The sequence below is a fragment of the Apus apus genome, chromosome 8, assembly GCF_020740795.1.
Source record: "Apus apus isolate bApuApu2 chromosome 8, bApuApu2.pri.cur, whole genome shotgun sequence".
NCBI lineage: Eukaryota > Metazoa > Chordata > Aves > Apodiformes > Apodidae > Apus > Apus apus.
In genome coordinates this window covers 19193668-19220999 of record NC_067289.1, presented here as the reverse complement: position 1 = coordinate 19220999, position 27332 = coordinate 19193668, and the positions used below count along the sequence as shown (strand labels likewise).

General features: G+C 40.6%; 2 protein-coding genes across 2 annotated transcripts; one reads left to right on the top strand and one right to left on the bottom strand.

Moving 5' to 3' along the window:
* The first annotated feature begins 11063 nt into the window (after nucleotides 1-11063).
* Nucleotides 11064-20691, top strand: ACTL6A (actin like 6A). The gene is made up of 14 exons (XM_051627048.1): nucleotides 11064-11189; nucleotides 12095-12171; nucleotides 12379-12553; nucleotides 12889-12989; nucleotides 14310-14407; nucleotides 15043-15137; nucleotides 15373-15479; nucleotides 15563-15652; nucleotides 15839-15900; nucleotides 16208-16322; nucleotides 16637-16717; nucleotides 17688-17783; nucleotides 18698-18784; nucleotides 19370-20691. Exons 1-14 carry the CDS (start codon nucleotides 11165-11167, stop codon nucleotides 19448-19450), a joined length of 1290 nt encoding a protein of 429 aa, XP_051483008.1. The 5' UTR covers nucleotides 11064-11164; the 3' UTR covers nucleotides 19451-20691.
* A 1238-nt stretch (nucleotides 20692-21929) lies between these two features.
* Nucleotides 21930-27310, bottom strand: MRPL47 (mitochondrial ribosomal protein L47). The gene is made up of 7 exons (XM_051627049.1): nucleotides 27193-27310; nucleotides 26366-26511; nucleotides 25759-25819; nucleotides 24886-24982; nucleotides 24062-24192; nucleotides 22597-22692; nucleotides 21930-22198 (listed from the first exon to the last, which is right to left on the bottom strand). The coding sequence occupies exons 1-7, from the start codon at nucleotides 27270-27272 to the stop codon at nucleotides 22081-22083; spliced, it is 729 nt and encodes a 242-aa protein (XP_051483009.1). The 5' UTR covers nucleotides 27273-27310; the 3' UTR covers nucleotides 21930-22080.
* Between the last annotated feature and the right edge of the window lie 22 nt (nucleotides 27311-27332).

Genomic DNA, 27332 nt, shown 5'->3' with positions numbered 1-27332 from the left:
GTCTCATTAATCACTACAGTCACAAATTAAAACTCACAGTATTCCTTCAGGAGATACACTTCAATAAAAAACCCAAACCAAACCAACAACAAAAATACAACAATGAAAGAGGTAATGCCAGATCATGGACAGATTATGCCTATCAGATAAAAGAATCTATCAGGTCTCAACAGAATTAACCCCTAATAACAAAGGTCACAGTTTAGGCTGAGATGCCCAGTGCAGGGATAGTACAAATACTGTTAACGATAATAATTTGCTTTGTCATACACTATGTTTAGAAACTATTGTTCGTTCAATAATTATTCATTTATTTTTTGCCTTCTGTTTCTCAAGAGATGAGGAGTTTGGGATACTGAATGTTTTTATGTATTCTTGCACTTATCCAGCATGTCTCAGTCTTTCTAGGATAAGCACGGCTTGTTTTTCGTCATGCTCACTTGTCTTCCCATTCCCAAGTATCCCATTGTTTTTCAGCCTGTGCCATACTTTTCCATCCTTGTCTCAAGCCTGACTTTTCTTCAGTGGATCAATCTGTGCTATTAATCTTTTGTATTCTTTTCTTTGTTTTCAAAAGTAGAAAATAAAGAAACAACTGGAATTTACTTTTCCAAAGTTTCCTACAATAGACATGGCATTAAAAGGGTCAAATTGCTCAACAGCACTTACACTGTATCATGAGTAAATGGTGTATCCCAGACTTCAGTTTGTCTCTATCCAATCTATTCTCCCCACCTCACCACCCCAAATCCTGCATACCAGCTTCATCAAGATGTTCCAGGCATTTTCCTAACCTGCTTCCTGGAGCTCCCTACTACTTGATTAGTTAACTGCAATCCCAGTATGAGTACTGCTAAAGCCACTTGGTTCACCTAACCTTACAGCTTTCCTTCATTACTCCCAGTCTGTCTCCTGACTGCTCAGACTTGTTGCTGCAGAATTGCCCATCTCCTACCATCACTCTCCCCTGAGCCACAAATACTTTGTTCTAATTGTTAACAGATGTTATATTGTGAACAACCTACAATGCAGACTTCAGTCCTCTCCCCTCCTTCCAGCTTCTATCTCTGTCCCACTGTCTGAAAGTAAATGCTCTTCTTTGCATAATACAGTCACGGAGCATTTTCAAACTGGAAAGACAGGAGATGGAGATAGGAAAAGGATGAACAGAAATACTATGACTGAGGCTGGTTACACACCATCTTCTCCAGAAAGCTTTACCTCTGAATCTCTCATTTGAAAACCTACTTTACTAATTAACATGCCTTATCTAGTGGTCATCATACTATTTTTCTGTCATAAGACACCACCTAGAATAATATAAAATTATCTTTTTGTGGTTTTGTTTCCCAGATAACTAAAAATGGTGGAATCATGGAATGCTGATTAAATAAAAACACTAGATAATGATACATTTTCTTTGACCTTACTGCTTTTATTCCTCCAGTGTAACTATTTAGCCATTATGCATAACTTAAACTGCTTAAAAGTGGTTTTCAGAACAGAGATATCAAAAACCAGTAACAATGTTTAGAAAGAGGAAACAGGTCTGCTGTCTGAACAAACATTTTCTCAACAGCATTATGAAAAGATCATTTTCACTTCAGACTAAAATTATCACTCTCAATTTTCTTCTCTCCCAAATACACACATCCAGGCTCACTGCTGTGCTCCAGTTGTTTTGGTAATGCAAAGCTATCAAAACCACATCTCAATATATAGTAACATCTAAAATATACCAACTGGAATTTACCATGATAAATTAAATGCCTTGAATGTGTATTTCCACTGGGGAAACATGTGAGTCAAACTCACACTCTGTATGTATTTGCAATAACCAGAAAACAGAGTTAAGTAAATATATGTGCTTTATTCAGGGTAATACATGTTGTGCCCATCATGACACGTTAAGATAGCCAGGACGTGAGGCACACGGAAGCTATGCATAGATGCAAATATATTTAAGCAGCAAATAGTATTTTTTATGAGACAGTTACTAATTTGAACTTTGTTACCTTACCAATTCTACAGAAAAACAATGTAACAACCTCTTCAATTGTCTCTCTCACCCAGGAAGCTGACACACAAACAGGGGACTGTACCAACCAACATGCTTTTGACTCAGTATCATTCCAGTGTAGTCCATTTCAAGCAACAACAACAAACCACCCCAAACCAACCACTTGAGTTATATGTGCCATAAATCATATTACATACTTCATGCAAAATTCTGAGGTCATTGCAAAATTCTGAATTGATTTTTTGTTTTTGCCTCTTTTCCTATGTATTATTTATGTGCCTTCACATGCCAAAGAACAAAATTTTAGCCCATTCTGCAAGGCAATTCTCACCACCAGCTTCCACTGATAGCATCCACTCCAGAAAAAATTCTGCCATCTGGAGGCTTTGTTTTCTTACTGCCCAAGGTGAGCAAAGAGCCTGTGAAGCTGATAGATCCTATTTAATTGACAAAATTTAAAAACAACATCTTCAACATCTTATAGGATATAGGGCTTCACTCTGCATTTTCATTTTTCCAGTTCATGTGGCCTGTTATACACATCCAGTACAATGGAGACTATTCAGAGCTACCCATTTGCCTTACAGACAACCACAGTTAATGCTCTGTAATCTGCATTACAATACATTGTGGGGGGGGTTGTTTTTAATTAATTCTTCTAAAAATATTTTTGGGATGAATGTATATGGTGATGTATATGGTGAATGTAGTGGCAAGAAAGGCTGTGAGATTCATTATTACAACAAGAAAAAATTCCTGACCTGCTGTACATGCAGCACTACTAAGATTTCACTGCTTAAATTAGGCAAAACCTTTCTCTTGTTACTAACTTCAAGGTCAGCTACACATAAAGCAAAAAAAAAAAAAATTTGTAATGATGCTCAATGGTTTGAATAAATCCAGACACAGCTGTTAACAGAATAGAGAATAAAAATCCTCACTTACCTCAATAGTTGTAAGCTGTTATTTCATAGTCTGTAAACTTTCACTCTCTACTAACTAAACAAAAGTTCTGCAATCTTGATGCTAGAATAGCTCTCAAATACATACTGCAGAATACCAAAAAAGAGAAAGCCTATGTTGTCCTTACTAGCAGGCATCTCTCCAGGGATGATTGGTCATTACCCTGGCAACCCTCACAAATGGCAAATGACGTAAAGAGAGTGGGAAAAAAAGCCACTGAGAGCAGAAAGCACTATATGCATTATAGATAGTTCTGAGAATCCACGCTCGTATATGCATCAAATGGCTTCAGAGGAGCACAAGGGATCTTCCATTTTGCAGAGATGCCTGCCGAGGTGAATGAGAAACTTTCTAATTTTTTTTCTTAATCAAAGCATTGGGAGCATCTTTAAGTCTTTAATTGAAGCAAATTGGCTTCTGATTGTTTTAATAATTCAGACACTGCTTTTATCTTTTTTCCAATTCTGTTACAATCTCATTAAAATAGCTCACAGTGGTATTCAGACAAGAGTGGATGTGTTTCTCATGTTTCCTTTTCACTTTATTTATTGTTAAGTAAAGTTACCTATTATATTTCTTCACATTAGCTCTCATACCCTCATTTTTCCTTAAAAATGCATTTGTACAAACTGTAAAAGAGTTCTTGTGTTTATGTCCTTAGAAACTCAGTAGCAGTTGTATTTAGTGTTACTGATAACTACACTCTATCCAAAGACATGATTCTAGCTCAACATCAGAGAACAAATGAAAAAGCATTGTGTTATTTCTGCACAGCATGATCACAGTGAATTGGACCATACTACAACGTGTAAATCGCAGAGCCAGAGAACTTTGGGTGTGGTTAACTCTTCTACATTAGTTTCTATGAAGTATTTATCTGTAGTCACAAATAAGATAAAAAGGAAATCTGCTTTGAGATTCTTTAGCATCTGCACCCCCCTTCTTTACACCATTAAGTAAAACTGAAGGAATTTGGGGTACAAAACCCAAGGAAAGCATTTTCTACCACTCCTTGCTTATGTTACCAATTAAAATTCAGGATCAGGCATCCTTATGCTTGCTCTTCTTTGGACCTCAGGATTTCTAGATTCCTAAAAGCACACAAGCCAGCTTTCAAAGAGGATACTGGAAAGCATTAGCACTCAGATAATTTTTTAACCTAAAGGAAAGGGCACAATTCTCAGAAATGAAATAAGAAGAGCTGAGGAAGTAGGTGAAACGAGGTAGGTGCTCTAACCACTTAGCTATTATGTAAAAGTTGGCTCTGCCATGACAACTCAGTTTTGTGCTGAACTCCTGATGAAAACACATTAGATATATTTGAACTCTGTCCCACTTCAAACCTGAAATGAAACAGAAGTAACCAACAGCTGCAACTAGAATATTTCTGTACCTAGCTGCCTAAAGTAAATTAGAAAAAGCTCTTTGGAGTAAAATGTAGCACTCATTCAAATTTAGATGGATTCAAATTTAGATGCCCTTATAAAAGAGGATAGACAGGCTTTAGAAGCCCAGCTTGTCCATACAAGAACAAAGGCAAGAAACTTTGCCAACACTCAAGTTAAAAAACTACATGCAGGTCTTTCAAGAGCAAACTACAAAGGTAGGAAAAATCAGCTTACTAGGCACAGTGTGCATATTTCTACCAAAGAAATTCTGCTAAAAATAGGATATACTAAGTGTAAGAGAAGGAAGACTTTGAACTGATAATTGTACAGAGAAGTACACACACTTCTTCATCAAATAACAAAGTTGATGTAAAACAAAAATCTTTTCCTGAACAGTTGGTCTGGAATAGTGAGATTTCCTTATGGATGCAGCAACCCCTAGAGCCCTCAGCTCCACCGTGTGGCAAAGGCACAACATTGCAGCCCGAAAGAGCCCAGGGACACGACGCATGAATTAGCCTCACCCTCTGCGTGCTGTTGGTTACACTGGAGATTTGACCGAGTCTTGTCTAGCCCCACAAACTGAAAGCAGAGTAACAAGTGGGAAGACAAGTATCTTCACTTGTTCATTTTCCACTTGTTTCCAGTCAGAGTGTTAGAGCTATACAGAAGCACCCTCTCCCTGAGTGAAAAACTCACTGCCCTAGTGCACTTGAACTGATTATCCAAAAAGGCTGAATGAGCCATTGCAAGTGACTGAACTTTATGACAAAACAAGTAATGAACAGAAAGGATATTCAAAAGATAATGCTCCATTAGGTGTATTTTATTCATCCGCTGAAGTCAATACATTTTAAATTATTTAAAGTCTAGAAACATCATGCTAGCAAATGTTCTGCTGCTTTATAACTGACAGAAATATCTTGATCTGAGTGAAGTGAAACCTCAGCATAGCATCACCTCTGATATTACATTGTTCCTGACAGGAAGACAGCAAGCACAACTCTGCTTAGAAACCACAGAAGGCAAAATTCACCAAGATGTAGATGGTCAATGCATGCTCTGTGCTTCCCATAAATCTTCTCTTTGATTGTCCAAATCTAAGCTGCTCATTTTTTCACAATTTATCTTTGCAGAAACGTATATCCAACTACACACTTTCCACCTACCTTCCACTCATCACCAGAACTGAACAAGAATCTTTCCATCAGTGTTCCCAAACCTGCTTCCTTAAGAACAAACGTGGTCTGTCATGGCATGTTTTCTATGAAAAGTTATTAGATGTAAGCCTCAAAAGTATTTTCAAATGTACAAAAATGTTCTGAGTTTTTGCAAATAAATGGTCTTAATAAAAGCTTCATCTTTTTTAATCATATCCAACCCTACCAATTTTCTTTAGTCTCAGATTGACTCACGTGAATATATTGGGCAGCTCAACTGGTACAAATCCAGTCAATTAATGGGGATAAGGGGAAGACACTGGCACAGAGCTGCAGTCATAGAACACGACTTCTAATAGTCTCAGGAAGAGGCACAAGGACAGAATTTTACACCCATTTTGTGATGTAGTGTCAGCCATGCTGCTGGGTCTAGCATACATAGTGCCTGATGGAAAACAGGGTTGGCAATACTTAAAGAACCCTATCCATACACTGATAACATTTGCCAATACATTAGAAAATTAAAATTTTTAACGGTCAGTATATTAAAAAATATATATATATATTTGAGACAGGAATAATTTGATAAATAAGTTCCTACTGATTTTAGTCTAACTAATTCTAACTGGTTTCCTCAATTTTTATTTCAGGTTTGGATTCTTTTTTTGTGTCTCAAACAGCAAAAAATTCTGACCAGAGCTCTTGCTATGATAAAGATATTCATGCAGTCTTCATTCCAGATGGATTGTTTGTTTTCAACTAATATAATACAGCTTATGCTGCAACCTTATAATCTGTGGAAGAAATAAAAAAGGTAGCATAAGCCCAGTTTCCTAAAATCATTAGTTTAAAAATACCTGAGACTTGCCCAGATTAGTTCTCCCCTACCATAAGCATCCCACAGTGCAAAAGAGTTTTGTCTCTGTTGTTCTTCATTGTTCAAAGAAAGCAAGTATCTGATAACTTGAAAACAGGTATGTGACTGATAATAAAACTCTCCTCCTAAAATCTTTCTATAGTTAAAAGGTTCGAGAAATTAATACATACATAATACCAAGACTGTAATGTAGAGGTGTTCTTCTATGTTGTTTATTTCCTGTGAGGAATAACATCCCTCAGCACCCTGCTAGCCAGTGCTAACTATGCCACAGGTAATTGTCATACAAAGGAGTAAATAACGAAGACTACCCACACATGTAAGCTGACATAACAGGACTCAAGAAAGCTCATCTGCAGATCTTGTCAAGTTCTGCACAGTACCACACCTTTTCCTGACAACACTTGGAAACACTGATTCCTCTCAATTTAACTTGAAAGGAAGATGTCTTGGGCTTGATGCACCTTTTGGCTACAGTTCTGCTGCACTGAAATAAAAGACACTCTGCCAGCGGTGAAGTGGTAACAGAAGAATCAGACTCCAAGATAACCACATAAGTAGAAGAAAAAGGGATTATAAGTATGCATATAAAACCCAGAATTCTTGTAATAGTTATTAAAAATACCATGCAGTTATCTGTTATACCAATTTAAATTATCATCAAATAATGCAAAGATCTTATGTACTGCTTCAATGACTTTTAAAAATGGAGATATTGATACAGATGAGTGCTGAGGCTCTGATGTAGTAGCTGATACTTTAGAACAATAGTAGCGCAAGTGCCCTAGAGTACAGATTTTCTGTGAATAAGTCCTCAGATAAAGCACTGCAATCTTAAGCTTCCCTGTATAAATCAGTGTCTCCTGAATAAAAGCACACCCTTTTCTGCATCAGAGTGCTTGCTGCAGTGCAATTGCATTTTCTACATACTTATTTTTGGATGATAAAGTGCATATTTGTCGTAGTAATGACCTGAATTAACTCAGGAAAAAAGTAACAATCTCTTCACAAACATGCCTATCCAGAAAATATGCTATTATTTTTCCTCTCTGACCTACCATTTAATAATTAAGTTTATAACAATATATTTTTTTGTGATACAGTAATACATAAATCCAGAAAACTAAAGTCTCTGCCCCTGCTTTGCCTATGCCCTCTTCTGGTAGTAGAACAAACGTTACACAGAACAGACACCAAAGCCTTCCCCTTCACAAGCAGCATTTCCAGAGGTCAAGTGAAAACAGCTTTATACAGTACAACAGGCCAAGATTCCAAGCCTAACACGGTTTCAAAAAGGTAACACAAAGTGTTACAATTCCTGTAAGATCACTGATTAGCACACCCTTACAGCACTACTCCAAAGACTTCCTTATTTCACCCAATAAAAAATGGATATACAGAAACATGGACTTGGGGCTCTTCTGTCTCAGAGGAGCAGGTGAATCTCCAGGATCCAGGAGGAATCAGCAGACTCTCCAACTCTCCTTTTGGATTCCTTAACTCTGGCTGCACATAGCCATGCCTCTTAGCTGCATGGTACCACAGTTCAAAACTCCTAGTGAGGTAACACAGCACCCTCTTGGAAAGCTAGGAACAGAAATTCAACCATTGTGAGGCTGAAGACAAAGCATCTGACCAAGAAACAGGAGAGCTGTACAACATGCTACCTGCTCAGCTGTTCAGTCAAATTTCCAGTCTAGCATTGGGAAGTGCAGGGGATCAAAATGCCTCATAAAATGGTAAGGCTCAGCTAACAAAAAGATCTTCTGTTTATCAGGCTAAGCTGGCTTCCCAGCTGTAAGTAGCTTTGTTTCTACAGATGAGAAGTACTGAGCTAGGTCAGGTTTGGCCCAGCTGCCAAACTAAGCCCTGCAAGAATCCAAAGTGACTACAGACCAGGCACTAAGCCTGAAAAAGTAAGTGCTGCCAGATCTGAGCCAAATGAGACATAGGTACACAGGGGACTCATTTGAGAAGGGCAATACAAGTACAGTCAGGTTTTGGGCAGGGCTGGTTTGTTCCAAGCAAATGTTCCTGTACCACCTTCACACCTATTCTAGCTCTGTGCTTCAGCTAAACCAGAAAAGTCTGCTGAAAAAAGATGCCTGGATTCTGTTTCTCTTTGTGCACTGAACTTTGTAGAGTTTATCCTCACTGCTATGAAGCAAAGCCACTAAAAAATGTAATCAAACCACAGTGATGATGTTCTACACACTTCCCACTGGTATAAATGTCTATAAAAGTGCAAGGCAGATAAAAGTAAGACCTAGATAGTTGTCTAAATTTCCTTCCCCATATCCTCCAGGTTTCTTAAGGATTACACAGATTTAGCTTTATTTCCTTATGCTTGTCAAATCCTGAGGTTTCTAGATATCAAGATGCTTTCCAGCACACCTTACCTTGCAGTTCTCGCCGCTGGTCCCCATCAGCCACCGGAGCAGCCTGAGATGGGTCAAGCACAGGCACGCCCTCTCCCTGCGCCTCACGCAGCCAACAAGCCTCTTTACCCCAGCACATGTTTTCTGATGGCATCACTGGGAATTCTTCTCTGTTGAAGAAACACTGGAGAAAAACAAAGCAGCAGAATGCTGTGCTTGTTTCTGGCTTGCAGTTCAATCATAAGCAGCTCTTGTACAAAGAACAGACTCTGGCTTAAAGTGTCAATTATTACATTAATACCATGAACAATTACTGCAAAATAAAGTACAAGCAGGAGCTAAATGAAGCTCCTCTGGCATTGTAATTCCAAATTCTCTGAACTGCTTTTCCCATACGCCAATAATTTCTCCTCCTCAAACAGCTCTACCTTGGGTATTAGTGCCACATACTGGAAATAATGGCAACACCTTAACTTTAAAAGTTTTCGAAATAAAAGATCCAGGTGCAATGGCTTTATGAGGTGTAGTTAGTGAACCAGGAGTATTTATATCTATCTTCCTAATGCTAGTATCTGTACTTTGCAGTTGCATTGTAACTTATGTAAAAACTTGCATTTCTTCATTGCATGATATAATTATGAAGTTTCCTCATTAAAGAAACAAAAATATCCAACTCTGACAAATTCCCTTGAGAGTTAGTAAGTCCAACCACTTTCTGCTGTTCTCATAATTGCACTTAAAAACCCCCTCAACCAGCTTTATACTATTTTTCCTATGTCTTTATTTGGGATGAGGCTTAAAGGAGTCTGCTAGTCCCCAGCCTGATGTTAGCTGCAGCATCTTGGGAGCTGTAGTCTAAACACACACCTGCTTTTCTCCCTTACTAGCATAAAATTTGCTGAAATTTGTAATAATCTGTTCTATTCTCAACAGCTTTACAAACCTCCCGAATAAAACTACTGGGTATGTAAAGTGTACATTTTATCTCTCTTCTTTCTTCACTGATTAAATTAAGTGTAAATAAGGAGATACACTTGAAACTTAAGTCACAACTTAGAGAGAAGCTTTGTAGCTTCTCCCTGTCAAAATAAGACAACGCAAGACTCATAGCACTAATTTTTGTCTTATGGTGAAAATACAGTAAATGCTTCTTTATTACTTGCAGTCCAATAATTAGTTGCTATTAAGATCACTCATTATGCTATGTAACATTTTGTAGGTAAATGCAAAGGTAATAAATGTCATTCTATTACACTGACTACATAAAAATACTCAGGCATCTTCACTACAGTATGACAGAAATAAGCTATAAATCTTCTGTGAACTTGAGAACACCCATTATTATAGCAGGCCATACACAAAACCTCCCCATTAAACCAGCTCCCACCCCTCTAAAAAAAAAAAAAACAAAACAAAAACCACGTCATCTAGGAATTCAAAAAGGTGCACACCAGGAATGCTCTGCACTTTAAGCCAGTTCTCCAGTTAGAATTCTGTCTTCTCTCACGCCAACCGCTAATTATGCCTGAGGTCTCTTTCTCCTGGCTCCTTCAGTTCCTACAACTTGATAGCTTCCCTCTTCCCAGATTGTTCCGGCTGAACACAAACTTTAACTGAGAACTCTGATGCCAAACAAAGCCACCTGAAATCCTAATTAAAAGATCAACTACTAAACAGGCAGCGAAGCGGGCAAATGGGAACTGCCCGACTACTCAGACAAGGCTGACTCTGGGACGGAGGTCTGAGGTGCAAAGGAAGGGAACAACACACGGTCGGGATATGAAAACAGACTTGAGACACGCTGTATTCTCAGCGGAAAAGCGCAGCGCAGCAGGGGCAGTAGCGAGGGCAGGACTCGGGGGGGCCCAGCCGCAGGAACTGCCGCTCCTTTCCACAGCCGGGCCCTTTTCTCAGGGACCTTCCCCCCGCGCCGCTGCTCGGTACCCCCTGCTCACCTGGCAGGACACCTGGCGAGCCCTCAGGCTTCCAGAGCTGCCTTTCCGCGTTCCGCCGGACCCCGACACCTTCCCCCGGGCCCCCCCCCGCACCTGCCGCCCCCGCCCCCCGCCCGCCCCTCGCACCTCCCGCCGCCCGCGCGCACCGCGCCCACGCGCGCCCGCCCGCCCGGCACGTCCTGCGCCAGGATTGGCTGCCCGCCCCATGGCCCCGCCCCTCCGGCCGCCCCTGATTGGCCCTTGAGCTGGAGCGGCCGTTGGGCCGCGCCGCGCGGGGGGCGGGCAGGGCCGCGGCTATTGGCGGGAAGGAGCGGCCTGCGGGGCGGGCTGAGCCCGGACGGGCCCGGGCGCTATTGTTGCCGGATCGCCGAGCAGAGGAGCCGGCGGGCGGCGGGGCCGGGCAGCGCGGGCCCAGCGGCAGCCATGAGCGGCGGCGTGTACGGGGGAGGTGAGTCCGGCGCCGCCTCCCCTCCCCGGCCTCCCCTCCCCGCCCCGCGAGCGTTGGTGGCGCCGCCGTCCCGTCAGGCGGCGCGTGCGAACCGCCCCCCCCCCCCCCGCCCCGGCCCTTTCCCGCCGCTCCCGCGGGCCCCGCGCGCCGCTCCCTCAGCCCCGCGGCCGAGCGGGAGCCTCCCCAGCCCCTCCGTGTCCCGGGAGCGGGCGTGAGGAAGGGCAGGCGGCCCCGGGCCTAGTTGATGTCCCTCCTGGCGGCGTCTCGCGGAGACCGGCCGAGTTTTGGGCTGAGTTAGCGCTGCTCGGGCGGCCCGAGAGACCCCGTGCTTTGGAAACCGGGGTGTAGTTCCCTCCTAGAGCACTGCTGGACACCCTCCCCTGAGGGCTGAAGTCCCGGTGCTTTGCGTTAGGCTTCGGTCGGTCGGTGCTCCTCGGGGTGCGCAGAGCACTCCTGCAGGGACCGGGGGCCTGGGGCACGCGGGCACCTCGCGGGGTGGCAGCCTTCGTTGACAGGGCTGTTGCTTTCAGGCTCACCCTTCTAATTCTGATCGCCCCCCCGGAAGTCTGGGCTCACCTGGCTTTAAGTGACTGTTAAACCAGCACTGCTTGAAAGCTTTGTCTTACCTGTTCAGATGCCGCTATGCTCTCCCTCTTCTGTTAAAATTCCCCCTTTGCTTATGCCAAAGGAAGGGTGTTGCAGTGTCCAAGTTAAAGCTGATCTGCAGTTTTCTAAAAACTCTCCAGTAATTTGAGTTCTGAATAGAGGAGTTTCTCCTTGCCTGGGAAAAGATGCCTTGGCTTGCTTTTCTTCTTCTGCGAAGGAAACAGACGGGGCAGGGGTAGGTCAGGATTGTAACAGAGTGCAATAACCACTCACTGCCTCTTCATTAACAATCTTTTCAGATGAAGTTGGGGCTCTTGTTTTTGACATTGGCTCGTACACGGTGAGAGCAGGCTATGCTGGCGAGGACTGTCCAAAGGTGAGGATCTGTGTCACTCAGAGGAGAAACAACATCAATCTATGCCTTAGGTCTTGCTTGTTAGTTGCAAGTTTTCAGAATACGCTGAGTTTTGTTCTGACTGTATTGTAGAAGGAGAGCTCTGAATTTATGAGGAAAAAAAAACCCAACAACCCACAGGAAACATTAAGAATAATTCTCATATGCTGCTTACCTTTTGCCTTACAGGTTGATTTTCCAACGGCCATTGGTGTGGTGCTAGAAAGGGACAATGGCAGCACTCTGATGGAGATAGATGGTGACAAAGGCAAACAAGGGGGCCCAACTTACTACATAGACACCAATGCCCTGAGAGTTCCAAGGGAAAATATGGAGGCCATTTCACCTTTAAAAAATGGAATGAGTATGGTGCTCTGTCTTTTTCTACCTGTTTTAAAAATAGCTTTGCTGGGCTGCAAAAAGTCATAGCTTTCATGTAAACAGATGATATGTATGGCAACAGAAACCAGAAGAACAATGTTGGTGGACTTCTGGCATGAGTCTTGAAATGTTCTGATCATGCTGTTTACAGAGGAAGAGGATTCTGCAAAGCTAATAAAGGAGGTGTATGTCTGCTGAGGAGAGCTTTTGACTAAAGAGCTCTACTCCAAAAAAAAAAGCAGTGGAGAACCTTTATGTGTTTATGAAATGGAACAAAACTTAGAAGGAACTAATCTGCTCACTTCAATGTTGTTACAGTTGAAGACTGGGATAGTTTCCAGGCAATTTTGGATCACACTTATAAGATGCATATTAAATCTGAAGCAAGTTTGCATCCTGTCCTTATGTCTGAAGCACCTGTGAGTAAAAGCAGCTTTGTGTTTTGAAAAGGCTTAACTGGATCTTCTTGCTAACTCTAAAAACATCAGTTTTGCACAAGTTTGACCATGGCTTATAGGTTATGAGTGTTAAAACTTTAACTACAGAAATAACAATTTTTAAATACTTTGTCAGGTTCTAGAAAGTAATCTGTTTAAGAAAAATGTGTAAAAATATATTAAAAACTTGAAATAGGTTTCATGAGTTAAATTAGAAAGTATGTACAATGTGCTATCTTTTAGTTACTGAAAATAAGTCAAAACAAAAATAAAACAAATCTCACTTTACTGCCTAGAATAAAAGCAAAAAAGTGGTTGGATGTCATATTAAGTGTCACTTAGTCCATAATAAAATGCCATTGAAAAACTCTTGCTTCCTTCAGCCTTAAAACTTACAAATATTATTTTCTGTCACGTTGCATAATGCAGACCTTTTACTTTTTCTGTCTTCTTTTCTGTAAATTGCCTTGTGAGGTAAGTCAGGTGGCTGAATACAAATCCCTGGGGAATAAAAAATGTGGACAAGGCTTCTGTCATTTAATAATGCTCAGCATTGAAGGGCAGATCTTAAAGTCAGAATATAAAAGGTAGAGAGGCCATTTCTTTCTTTAATAAAGCCTTATGAAAAGGATTCTGTTTTTCCTTATTCCCTTGTGTTGAGTTGTAGCTTGTGGAGCATGGATGGATTTGCAATGATTATTTCATGTTTGACAGCTCAGTGGGTGTTAGTGGAAATAGAGGTTCCCACCAACCTTCTCCTTTACAGAACTAATATTAGTTTAATGTGTTGGCTTGGAAAAAAGCTTGATGTTTTCAGTTACGTGTACAATATTTGATAAGTATGTCCTGGCTTAATCACAAGTACAGTAGAGCTGCAGGAAGATACCTTAGAAACAGGAAGTTCTGGATTTAGTTTGCTTTCAACTGGACAATTTATTTCATGTGTATTTCATGCCCCTTGTAAAATGGGCACCTTAATTGTTTTAGAGAGTTCTTTGAGAGACTGATACTCAAAGAGCTGTAGATGTATAAAGACATGGCTATTGTACCAGTAAAAGTGTATAATTCTGTGTGACAGATAAGCATCACTGTATTGTTGTAGCATCAGAAAACAAGAGGTTCTAAAGACACAAATTACTAGAAATCTGTCTTGATACAATTTCAATCTGTTTTGAAACCGTGGTTGTAATAACTAGTTACTCTTTTATTATGTAAGCATTCTTCTAGTGTTCTCTAATGATCCTCTAGATAAACAGATCTTTCTTTTGGTCACTTACTTGTGGTTTGGTTTATTTTTTCTAGTGGAATACTAGAGCAAAGCGTGAAAAACTGACTGAATTGATGTTTGAACACTACAACATCCCTGCTTTTTTCTTGTGTAAAACCGCGGTTCTAACAGCGTATCCTTTGGAAAGCTTCAATGTTTTGGTTTTTTTTCCTCCCCTGGGAAATTGTGTTGAACTTATTTTAGGCAATTCCTACTATAACAGAATGTCTAACTTCTTTCAAATTCATTTTTCCATGAATATCTAAGGAGGAAGTAAAGAAATTCAGTTTCTGAACTTTAAAGCTCATTTTTTAAGTTCTCCCAATGTGACTATTTTCATTCCATCTTATATCATGGGTAAGAATATTACAGACCTGAAATGGTGTTGTACAGAATATTAAATACAATAATTAGAGCTAGAAGTTCCCGTAGCCTTAGGATGAATATTTGTAATTACTTTAATAACGATTTTTCAGCTTCACAGTCTGAAAGGGCTGGATATACTTAGAGCTTGTTGCACACCATTGACATGAAGTCTCACCTTTGTGTGTCCAAAGCTCAAGTTAGTTCACAGATAGAAGTTATGGCCATTTCTCTATGAGGTTGTGCACTTCATATTAAGAAGATACACACTGGAAAAGGGCTCATCCATTTGTAGAGCCAAGGAATTAGTCATCAGGATCCTCATTCCTAGTTATGCTCTAACTGTATGGCAGCATTTTCTTCTAAAGTGAAAATTACAATATTTTCCTTAATCATTTTGGCTAGTTTTGCTAATGGGAGATCTACAGGTCTCATTTTGGATAGTGGAGCAACACACACCACTGCTATTCCAGTGCATGATGGATATGTACTTCAGCAAGGTGAGCATTTTCATGCATAACAGCATTGCAGTGTCAGGGTTGAGTTATCTTACTTTCTGTTTTGACGCGGATTTTAAAACAACTAAACTATCCCTTTATATATAGAAAAAAACCCAACCTAATGATGTTCACTGACAAATAGTTTGTTGGGAGAGTTTGTTATTTGAGTGCTTTCCAGGTTGTTGGTGGTGGGGTGTTTCTTTTATTTCTCTGATGGTTTTTTTCCTTCTTTTAGGTATTGTAAAATCGCCCCTTGCAGGAGACTTTATTACTATGCAGTGTCGGGAATTGTTTCAGGAAATGAACATAGAGATAATTCCTCCGTATATGATTGCTTCAAAGGTGGGAAAGTAACTTTATTTAGTAAGTGTTTCCTTGGGAAGAGGCCTAAATGGTTAACTGATCATCATTTCCTGTGATCTCAGGAGGCAGTTCGTGAGGGGTCGCCAGCAAATTGGAAGAGAAAAGAGAAGTTGCCCCAGGTCACTAGGTCCTGGCACAACTACATGTGTAATGTAAGTAGGTGATTTCTCCCATTCTCAAACTCCCTTAAGTGTCCCATAAAGAGATTTTGTTTGGAAGTATATCAGGTCTTCATCTTGAAGAACCAGAAAGATCTTTAAAAAGTCAGTATCAGTTCTATAAATTCTATCAAATTGAAGACTGAAAAGCTTATAACCGTGTTATTCTTAACTCCACAGTGTGTCATTCAGGACTTCCAAGCTTCTGTCCTCCAAGTATCAGATTCAACCTACGATGAACAGTACGTCACTGTTTTCCTTCTTGTAAAACTAATGATGAGTTGTGCTTAGCCTGTTTGTTACTGTTGGCTGGTTTTATTACAGAAGTGTTTAGATAAAATCTGTGTATTTCTGAAAGCAGAAATGGAGCGTTCATCCAGGTAACAGTTTTTTATTTCCTATTCCGAGATGCATGGTACCATAATAAATGTTATCAAAAGCATATTGATTGCAATATTCCCACTGAAATACTGGTTTATAATGTTGCTTAGGTAACTTAACATCCTGTTTATGTTGCACTTTAATGTGACTTCCTGACTGATGCTCCAGGGTAGCAGCGCAGATGCCAACGGTTCATTATGAGTTCCCCAACGGCTATAACTGTGACTTTGGTGCTGAGCGTCTAAAAATTCCTGAGGGATTGTTTGACCCTTCTAATGTAAAGGTAAAACAACTGTGATGTGTATTAATTGGAAGGCTAGATGATCACATGGCTTTCTTTTGTATTATCCTCTTAATTTGTATGTGTGGATTTACACTGTGTGGTTCTCTTGGGGGTACAATTTACACCTGTTGTTTCAGGGTTGGACTACAAAGGGCAAAATGGAATTCAAAATGGGTGGTGATGAGCTGAATGGGAAAATGCTAAAAATGCTTAGCTCCCTCGCTAGAAATATTTGTAGACTCAACACATTGGGGACTTCCATATGCCTTGCTCTTTTCAAGTGGTGATGTGTAAATTACTAATTGTAATTCTAGGGTTTATCTGGTAACACGATGCTGGGTGTGAGCCACGTTGTGACAACAAGCGTTGGAATGTGTGATATAGACATCAGGCCGGTACGTGTTAGTCAGACATGTATTATTTTAAGGCATAGATATTTTTGTGCTGTTGTAATTTTTTGGGACTAGAACACTGCTGATGAAGAAATGTGGATTTCCTAGGATAATGATAAACACATTAGAATAATTCTCTTAAGTATTACATATCTGTATATGGGGAATATGTACAATTACCATTTTTTTCTTACAAGATGCTAAATCAGGAGTTTTTTACTTTTACTCAGTGTTTCTACTCAGATATAAATTGCTAATGTCTGGATTTTGTGGCTGACACTGCACAGTGTGCATTGGATTGGTCTCAGATGAGCAGTGTATGCTCTTAACTTTTGAGTGTTACCTTCAGCTTTTTTGGCATGACAGAATATACTTGTAAGCATAACCAATCAGGTGGAACTTCTTTAGAGCAGAAGGTAGAAAAGAAGCCTTGAAGGAAAACTTTGTTTAAAACTGTTCCAACTTTCTTAGTTGTTAATTTGAAAATACTCAAGTTTGATAACAGACTGCATGGGGGTTTCAAAAATTTTTCCTTTTAACTTATATGTCGGCTGACTGAGTAGGCCAGGCCCTGATTTGTGTTCACCAACTGCAGCATTATGGAGTCTGTTGCAGTGCTGTGGGATTTTCCTTTGTGGTTGGAACATCCAGCTAAAAGGAAATCAACAGTTTGGATAGAGGAGTTTATCTGTAGGTGTAGGGTTCTCTATAGTAGAAAATATTCTGTGAAATAATTTAGAAACATTAATCATGTAGCTTCTGTCCTCCTTGTATAGTTTAGTATTAAGCTGTTTTGAAGTATTTTTCAAGTTACTAAAAACCTAATTGGATTGGGAGAGGTTGTTGGCAGCAAGTGATGTGTTGTTGCTGTTGACTACATATAATTGTGTGCCATTACTCTTTTATCCTGTGAAACAGTTGTTTTCAGAATTATTTCAGAGTTAATAGTGAAGGTTGGTTATTCTCTTTTTAGGGCCTCTATGGCAGCGTGATTGTAGCAGGAGGAAACACTCTCATACAGAGTTTCACAGACAGATTGAACAGAGAACTGTCTCAGAAAACTCCACCGGTAAAACAGCTCTTTAAATTACAGCATTGAATTATTTATCATTTTGCTTTTCTGCTGCATAAATACACAAGATACTGTAACTGCTTTCTGGATGTTTTACTTCTCCATTCGTGCTTTCAGATTGTGATTCTAAGTTCTGTAATTGTCCCTAAGCAACAGTCACTATTTCCTTTGGTGGTCTCTCTTCTGAAGCGTTGCTGACTAACTTGAAGCACGTTCAGTCAGTCTGCCTGAGGTTTTGTCACTTAGTCATGGGAATTGTCCTTCCTGGATTCTGCAGACAACTCCGCCTACTCATAGATTCAATCTGGTGACTTAACATACTTGTATTTTTTTTAAATCACTTAATGTCAAAGAAAGTATTAACACTTTACACCTGTGTTCTTGAGAGCACATAACAGTTTATGGTATTTCTCCAGTATTCATATTCAAGAAAAAATGTTCTACTTGTAGCAACTCTGAAATCATGAATGTTTTGAGAAACTGAGAAAGGTAGTTTACTTACTGCTTCTTCTAATAGCTGAAGAGGAATTCATTGAAATTCAAATAATTTATTGCTATGAGGTATTTTGAAAGCAAAAGGAATCAAGTTCAGCAGTGCCTGTTTTAAGTAGCCCAGTGTTAGAGATGACAACGTATACTGTGAGTATTACTGTTTTTACCTGCCAGATTTCTAGCTTTGCACATTTGCTGCTTCTCCCTGTGGGGAAACAAGATGAAAGCCCCACACCTTCTGTCCTGCTGTGGCTCTTCTTGATTTCCAAGTACAGGGGAGATGAGCATAATTTCAAGTTGATTCACCTGCATGTTGGTATATGCATCAAGTTCTTTGTGCTGTCCTTCTCTTGTCCCTCAAGATCACCAGCCCACAATTAGCCTGGTGGCTCTTTCACTTTACCTCCTTTTCTGTTCAGAGCATGCGCCTGAAGTTGATCGCGAACAACACAACAGTGGAGCGGAGGTTCAGCTCGTGGATTGGTGGTTCCATTTTGGCTTCTCTGGTTAGTAAACCTGTGTTCAGGTGTTGCTCTGGTAAGCAACACTGTCACCCAAGAAGCTATTTGTCTAAATGTGCATTGCTGAGTTGGTGCTACTGTAGCAGTCATAATCTTGTCTATCCTTGTGGTAAGGTGAAGGGAATGTATTTAAAGAACAAGACAACAAGAGCGTTGCCAGTGAAAAAATAACTTGCCACATTCCTCCATTTTTAATGGCAAGTGGTGCAGGCTTGAAAGATGTCTAGAAATGACATGTATGTAGTACACCATGAAAGTAGGAAAGTTTTTTTTTCTGCATCATATTCCTGGGCTTAATTCTTTTAGTTACTGAGTACTGACATGGTTTGTGGGGATGAATTTAGCAGTATGGGAAAGGGATACTGAAATCAGCTTTTGGAAGTGCAGCTTCCTGTCTTCAGTTTAGTCACTAGCAATATAAAACTCAAAGGAAAAGGAAAAAAGGTCAAGTCCTCTTGCCTTATTTAATGTAAAGATGTTTGGTTTTCCTCCTGGGAAGAGCTAATCATGTTTGATATAACCTTAATTTTTATTTTGTTTTAATTGTGTGTTTTGTTGGATTTTTTGTAGGGTACTTTTCAACAGATGTGGATTTCTAAACAAGAATATGAAGAAGGAGGGAAACAGTGTGTAGAAAGAAAATGTCCTTAAACCACTTACTGTGAGAACTGCTGCCTGCTCAGTGCTCCTTCTGTTTTATAGCTTTAGCATACTCAGGAATGGGATGGACTCTCTTTTGTAGAAGGTTTCTATTGGATTTTTTGTGTAATTCAAGTTCCATTTTAACAAACCTTAGAAATGTTGAGACGTAATTGGTACTGTCATAGAAAAAGGATGTTTGCATCCCTTGTCAAGCAATAATTCACGTAACAAGCATTTTATAATTTTGTATAAATGTCTATTTTCTCTAGTATCTTTTCCTGGGAACAGCTTTACAGGTTAGCTAGTAAATAGAGGCATAACCTTGCAAATTCTCATGCAAATTTATTAAAAATACCTTGTGTGCTTTTACATACTGGTCTTCCTTGCTGGTACTTTGGCCTTAAATTGCTCTTATTTCTCTTTTAATAAAAATTGTTCTTTTATATTTGAGCAACTTTCTGAGTACTTGCAGAGAAAGTTACTCTTCTGTTTTAAAAATGGAAGGTTTGTATTTAGTGATCTATTATAGGTGACTCAGTTCAGTGCAAACTTTTGCTGTCTATTGAAAGGGTTACATTCCATGTAGTGAATGTTATAATAAGCACTGGTCTGTTAATTTTCTATTATGGGGCAGTTTCATTTCAGTAAACAATCAGTGCTTTCCACCTGATTTCCAAGAATGTATATAATGCCCTTGTGATGTAGGTGAGAAGCAAAACTTGTTTGAGCCAGGGAAGTTAAGGGAAAGAATTGTCTCTCCAAGATGAGGAGAATAGTCACAGAAGACCTCAGGATGTGATGTTTTACAGGGAGCTGTAACTCAAGGGGCAGTCACTACTGGTTTATTCCTGGTTTAGCTGTCTCACAGCAGGGTGTGTAAGTGCCTGCATTTTGCATGGGGAGTGTGCACTCAGGGTCAGAGGAAGTGGGATGATTTTATTTTTTTCTTCAGTAGGAACTGGCTGTCAAGGTGCAGTTCTGTGTTGCTGGTATGCTTACTTTCATTTACAACTCTGAGATGTTCTATATTGGGACACAATTAAGTTTTGCTCCTTATTTTAAAAGCTCTGGAAAACCAAATAGCTTTCAACTGATTTAAAAAAAAAACAAACAAACATCAAAACAACAAACTGTAAACAGTACTGCTACATTTTTAGTATCCTAAAAGATCTTGTGGGTAAATAAATTATGAGGCCTCTAGCTGAAAACAGTTTTACATTACCTCCAAACAATAAAGTAATTTATCACAACAGCCTGCTTTTGTCTTATCGTGATAACCATTAGCTTGCTCCTGAGACAATATTGCTTGCTCCAGATTGCCAAAGTTATTGACAAACCACATTTCTGTCACAAAATGAGGCAAACTTGAGCCAGATACAGTTGGTGATGTAAGTCACCAGCTGTTATTTTCATACTGGAAGAAAGAATACCTAGTTTACACTAGAGTGTGAAATGCGTAGCACACTGCAATGGGTAATGCTTTATAAAGTTACTGTGGCAGCAGTGAAGTACTAAGATTGTATCTTCACCTCTAGCTACAAGCTGTCCAAAACAGGTTTTTTGGTTTCTCTTGAATTGACAATGTATTTTAAACTTTCCTTCTGTGTTGTGTAATAAACTTTTATCTTCTGCGTATCTTCTTAAAATAATTTAAGTGGTAGTATCTGTGAGCGTTCTAGCATTCTGTGGAGAGCAAAACACGGGTGTTCTGTCCACTGTAGAGTTTCTGTTCAAGAAGTGGGTATTTTGTGTGATCCATGGGAGTAACTGCAGGTCAAGATGATGGAGATCGGTCTGTCTGTTTCCTACAGCTTTGGCTCCCTTGGAGTTTCCCCTGGTTTATCAGGCAGTACTGCATAGCACATTTGCTTCCTAAAAGAGTAGTTTTTGTGACTTCACTCCAAATTTCTACACAACCTCATCCAAAGGTTAAAAGTCTTTGTGAAGTGTTTACTGTCAGCTGAGAGCAGCAGCAGTACCTTTCTTCAGTTTCACAGAAGACTGTCACCAGTCTTCCTACACAATAAGAAAGCACTGCACAATGTTTGATTTTTGTCATAAGGTATCTAGATATCTGGGTATGAAGACTGCATTGTTAAGAAATACTTAGCGTGTGAAGTTTTAATTTCTAACAAGCTGACTTAAAGCAGAGAAAAAATTCCTCCTAGCAGACTGAGGAGTGTATTTTTCCTATGTTTTTATTGAGAAGTACATCACCTGAGTTACACGTGCTCAGTAACTTAGATGCTCAGGGAATAAAAGGTAGTTGGTGAGTACTTCAGAGGCTCTCACATTTCTGTCTGGTTTTAATGCATATTTGTTAAATTAAACCAGGTAAATATCCCTACACTTTTATCTGTCAGTCAGTTGCTGCTTGTCATGTTAATGATGTATTTTGCCCTTTTGTGATAGCTGGTTAATATGTAATTTTTCCACTGATCCTAGAAACCACTGTTAGGATTAATCCTGAGTTATGCACCAAAGCTGCTTTTTAATTCCAGATCATAACTTTAATTTAGTTCAAATGTGGGATTAAAAAAAAGAAAATGGAGACTCAAGTGGAATAATTTGCTGGTTTCAGAGCTTCATGTTCCAGTCAAAGATACATGACCAGTTGTTTGCAGTTCTCTTCCAGCATGTCACTGGCTCTGAGATTTTACAGCAAGGTGAGGGAACTTCCTTTCCAAGACCTTCTGCCTCATCCTCTCGAGGTTTTGCCGCTTTGCCCTGCTACGCAATTTTTTTTCAAGTCCAAGCCTGAAATAAAGAAGTCAGTGTGGTTAAGTTCTAGATGGCTTGTAACATCCTTTATGAGCTCAGCCCCCTAATCAAATAGAAGCTGCCAATTCAGTAGTAATTTGTTTTCAATAAGCAAAAATGCCTGCAACAGAAACTTTTTTTTCCTTCTGCTTTTGAATTCTACAGAAATTCAACCTCTGGGAGGCTTTTAGGTACCCTGCATGTAAAATGACTTCTACAGTCCAACTTCCTAGATAACCAGGTCTCTTAAATAAGATGGGAACAGCAAGAAGAAACAGAATAAGCTGTAATTTTAAAAAGCCTTATTTTCAGTCTGTGAGCTTAAACAAACATGAGTAAGGAGGTCAGAGGAAGAGATGAGAAAATAACATTCAATGTCAGAAAAATCTTGCCACCTGATGAAATGTTCTACATGAGGTAAGTAATAGAATCTCCTCTTCATGTGCTTCTTGTTCAAGTACCATGGTATTGGCCATTCCTTGTAAGTGTACCTGTTAAAGACAGATAAAAGTGATGATGAAAAGTCTTCACTCTTGGATTCTATCAATTGTTCCACCTGGTTACAGTGCAGGGCCAAAGTGGTCTGGCTGGTAGATCAGAGTTTCTGTGTAGGTATTTAATTTCAGCTCTGTTACTGGCTTGGTTTGTAACTGCATCTCACATGTAGCTCAGCATCTTTGTAGAAACTGATCCTGCTGTAAAGCCTGTAGATGTTTGAAGGAAGGGCCCCGTATACATAGTGATTCTTTGCATTTATAAAGTTGCTCCTTCATAAGAAAACTTTTCAAAGATGATATAAACAAACACTGTGAGAATTTTGTTTCTACTACCATTTTCTTTTAAATGTCAGCAATTGAGTGTCATGTCAAGTGCAAATCTGCCTGAACATAAGTTTTTCCCTCTGACTAGAGACTTATTTCTGTTAGGGTTTCTCTTGCTTATGGGCTGCACAGATGGCTTGTGCAGACTTGCCTACAGACTCCAGTGCATCCAGATTGTGTCAGACCTACTGTTCTGTGTGTTAGTTTCTGTATGTACTTACAGACTATTTCATGTCATCTGCCCCTTCTCCCCTGCTTTAACTGGGGACTGGGCTTCCAAATAGATAGGTAGACCCTTCTTTGTGGACCATGTTTCCAAGCAGAAAGAGGTGTAGAGGAGTCTTATCCCTAGAGATGTAAATCTAGTGGTTAGTGCATTTAGTACTCTGCTGGTTTATATTTAATGGGTACACAAATAACTGAAAATTCAGCATAATTTATAACATGTGGCCTTCTGTTATCTGCACTGGCACTGCAGAGCTGTGTGCTGTGATTAGAGTTTCAAATGCCAGCATGATGAGGGTAAAATACTGTTTGATAGAGCAGCAGATCCTGCCAGAGATTTCAGCATCATCACCTCAAAGTATGGATTATTGTAAGTTAAATACCTGCTAAAACTAAGGGAATTCCATTGGATGTTTGTGTGGTCTCATGCAAGACTTCGGGTGGTTGTCCCCCGATATGGGGATTGTGCGTTACAATGAGGAAAGTCCAGACTGTTCAATGGGAACAGCACTCCCTAATTTATTCATGTGTTAGACAACAGCTAGACTTAAGACATGCTCCTAGTACAGAAATCACATTGGTTACATGAAACTTATTATAATTAATGGTAGAGTTTGACATTAAATTATTTAGCAACAATTATAACCACATTAAAAAAACAAAACCTCAAGAAGCACCTGAATGCTGCCCAGAAAAAAATGTTTCTTTCTATCCATTATATGCATCCCTTCTTGATTAGATACAGATTTTCTGGTAAAGAGACATAGCTGAAGAAAAACGAATGCATATGAAACCAAAATTCTCCTTTCCATACCAGTAAGTGCGTCCCAAGAAGTCATGTCTCCACTCGCCAGGTACTGGTTTTTCATGGCCAGTTTGTAAAAGCCTCAAAGCAACTTCTCTTTCTTTGACAACCAAGTCTATATTTTTCATAGATTTTTCTACCTGGAAATAGGAAATAGTGTCAGAATGAGCCAACAAAACACAATGCTGATAATGTAAATAATCTCAAATGAAGATCTAAGACAAAAATTACAAGAAAAAGCAAAGGCAAAATACATTAGGAGTTCCATCATGAGTAATCTCTCAGTTGTGGACTGAGTGAAAGAGCTGAACTGACCCTGTGGTTTAATTAATTAGCCAGCGAAGGTGTAGATTTCCATCTGTGAGACATAAACATAGAGAAGGCCGTTGATTAATAAGTAAATTAAATTTTCAGTGGTAAAGATACCAAGGAAAGAATTTAATAGATTAGTGGCAGAATCAAAATAATACAAAAAGAGGGGATGACAAAACTGAGGACAGCAAAGAACCAAAGGAGACAAGCTTTAGAAAAGATAATACCACAGGCAAGAAATTCACACCAGTTAAGTAGCTAAAAAGTTTATGAAGGTGAAACTTCAGTATTATCTAAATTCTTTCCCAGGAGGTTTCTGGGTATGAAAATGGCAAAATATTTCTTAACATTACAGAACAGGTGAAGAGGCCTTTCCCACAGTGCTGCTGGAGCACAATGTTTGTGCTGATACTAAAGCCAGGGAAATAGTTTTCAAAACAGCCCTTCAGTTTACAAACACGTCACCTTTCACTCAGCAACTTTACTCAGAGATACATTTTTTGCTAGTATGAAAAAGTTACCTTTTCTAATCGTTCTGGACTTGGCATAGGCCTGAGCTGTCGTTTTGATTCTTGCTCTAAGGTTAAAAGCATGTTTTTTTCCTTCAGTAGGACATACCTAGATCAGAAAACATATTGCTTCAAAAATAATTTCTGGATATATTGGCAGTTATTCACTCTACCCTGCTGGAGAGAGCACAGTTGTCCAACATATAATCCCACATCCTGTACCAGCTAGCTTCTTATAAAAAAGCAAAAAAGATACTGACCAACTGGAGAAAGCCCAGCAGAGGTGGGCAGGGGGGGGCTGATGTACAGAACATGCCAAGAAAGGCTGAGGGAAACTGGCTTACTTAATAAAGAAGGCTAAGGAGGGAAGAGGTTACCACTGTATCCACTACCTGGTAAAGACAGAGCCAGACTCTTCCTACAGGTGCACAGCAAAAGGACAAGATATAGCAAGGAAAAAACTATTCACAACAGTAAGTACTAGTTCAGCCCTGCCACAGGTCACCTAGAGTAGTGATGCAATCTCCAGCCTTACAGACTTTCCAAACTTGAAGAGATGCAGATCTGAGCAACCTGACCTAATTTTGCTGTTAGCCCCACCAGAGCTCATTTCCTGCAGTCTGAACAACCCCCAAGGGGCTCAAACTCCCATCTCTTGATACCAAACCTGAGCCCTTTGCACTGGACACAACTATCACAGCCTCCTGCAGCACAGCTTTCGTGTCCCACACAGCACCAGACCTCAGGCTGCTCTCAGCCCAAAGCAGGATCAAACTCACAGAGCTGTATGGCAGACTGGCTTCACTGGTTAGTAAATTCACTAGCCAGATTTTAATAAAACCTGAAGAGCTTTGAAAGAAGAGAAGCCACTTCACTGAAACTTACCAAAGTTTGTGCAAGTCTTCACTACTCTTGCCCCTTAGCTGTTTGATGTTCCATGCATCTCCTGTAAAAAACAATAAAAAGAATTTAATAGAACAAAGTTATCTTATTTAAAAAAAAAAAAAAAAAGTGCTTAGTTTAGCAGGCTCAGATAACTAGAACAAGGATCACTTTTTTTAAAAAACACTACCTCTGTGGAAGTTACCCTTGTGGGTATTCAGCTTGGCTTTGAATATACAAACACATCAAAAAGGCAATGATGTGTTCTGTTTATTTGTGTTTGTAAAAGGCTGGGAACAGGGAAAGCTACAAGATTAATCTTTACATTGAAATATTTTTCTTCCATGGTACTGTATATTTCATCAAAGAACATCTCTTCTGTGATAAAGTCTCACTTCAGAGTAAGGCAAGTTACAGCAAGATACTTTGCTGCATAACAGCTATTTGCTTTAATAAACACAAGACACAGAAAGAATAAAACCAACAGGCTTAAAATGCACAACACAAAATAGCTTTTATGCAGCTATAAATACATCCTATAATGCAACAGAACAGGTCAGATTTCAGCTGAGCACAAGTGGCTCAAAGATCATTACTACATGTAACTCACCAGACTTGACAGTTTTTTCTCCCCAGTTTCCTGGATCATCAAAAAACTCCTCCAGCCCTCTCTGACAGAAGGTAGTGTGCAGAAACTTCAGCTGACAGAGGGGCTCCACTTTTGCCAGGTTCTTCTGGAATAGATTCTGTGTTGTTCTGTGTAAAAATGAGAAGCAGAATTATATAAGATAGGAAAAGCAGTATTCAGCTAACTGAGAATGTTTCTCATTCATAAAAGCCCAGGTCCTACAGGAAGATGGGTATCACAGCCTGGGAAGGAGCTCAGCTCCTCACGGAGTCTCATCGAACTAACACACTCAGAAATAAATAGCAATTCGAAAATCAAGAGGAAGAACAACTCTGAGCTGCACCGCACAGGAACACATCCCTCTGCGCTGGCCCCGCACGGCAACACGGCGCAGCACCGAACGCAACCCCGCGCTGGCAGCCGAACGACGGCGGGTCCGCGATGCGCGCAGGAAACGCTTCACACCGCGCAGACGGTGCTTTGCAACAACCCCCTGAGCGGGGCCCTGGGCAGCGCGCCCAGCCAGCACCACGGGAACCGCGCTGCGGCCCCGCCCGGCCCTGCCCTGCCCACCCGGGGAGCCCGGCCCTGCCCAGCCCCCTGCCCAGCCCCTGCCCCTGCCCACCCGGGTAGCCCGGCCCTGCCCCTGCCCACCCGGGGAGCCCGGCCCTGCCCACCCGGGTAGCCCGGCCCTGCCCCTGCCCACCCGGGGAGCCCGGCCCTGCCCTGCCCACCCGGGGAGCCCGGCCCTGCCCAGCCCCCTGCCCAGCCCCTGCCCCTGCCCACCCGGGGAGCCCGGCCCTGCCCACCCGGGGAGCCCGGCAGCCGCCCGGCCCCGCAGCGCGCCCGCCAGGCCCCGGCACAGCCCGCCCAGCGCCGCTGCCGCCATGGCGCCGCCGCCCCTCCCGCCGTGCCCCGCGCCGCCGGAAGGACAGGGGAGGCTGTGCCC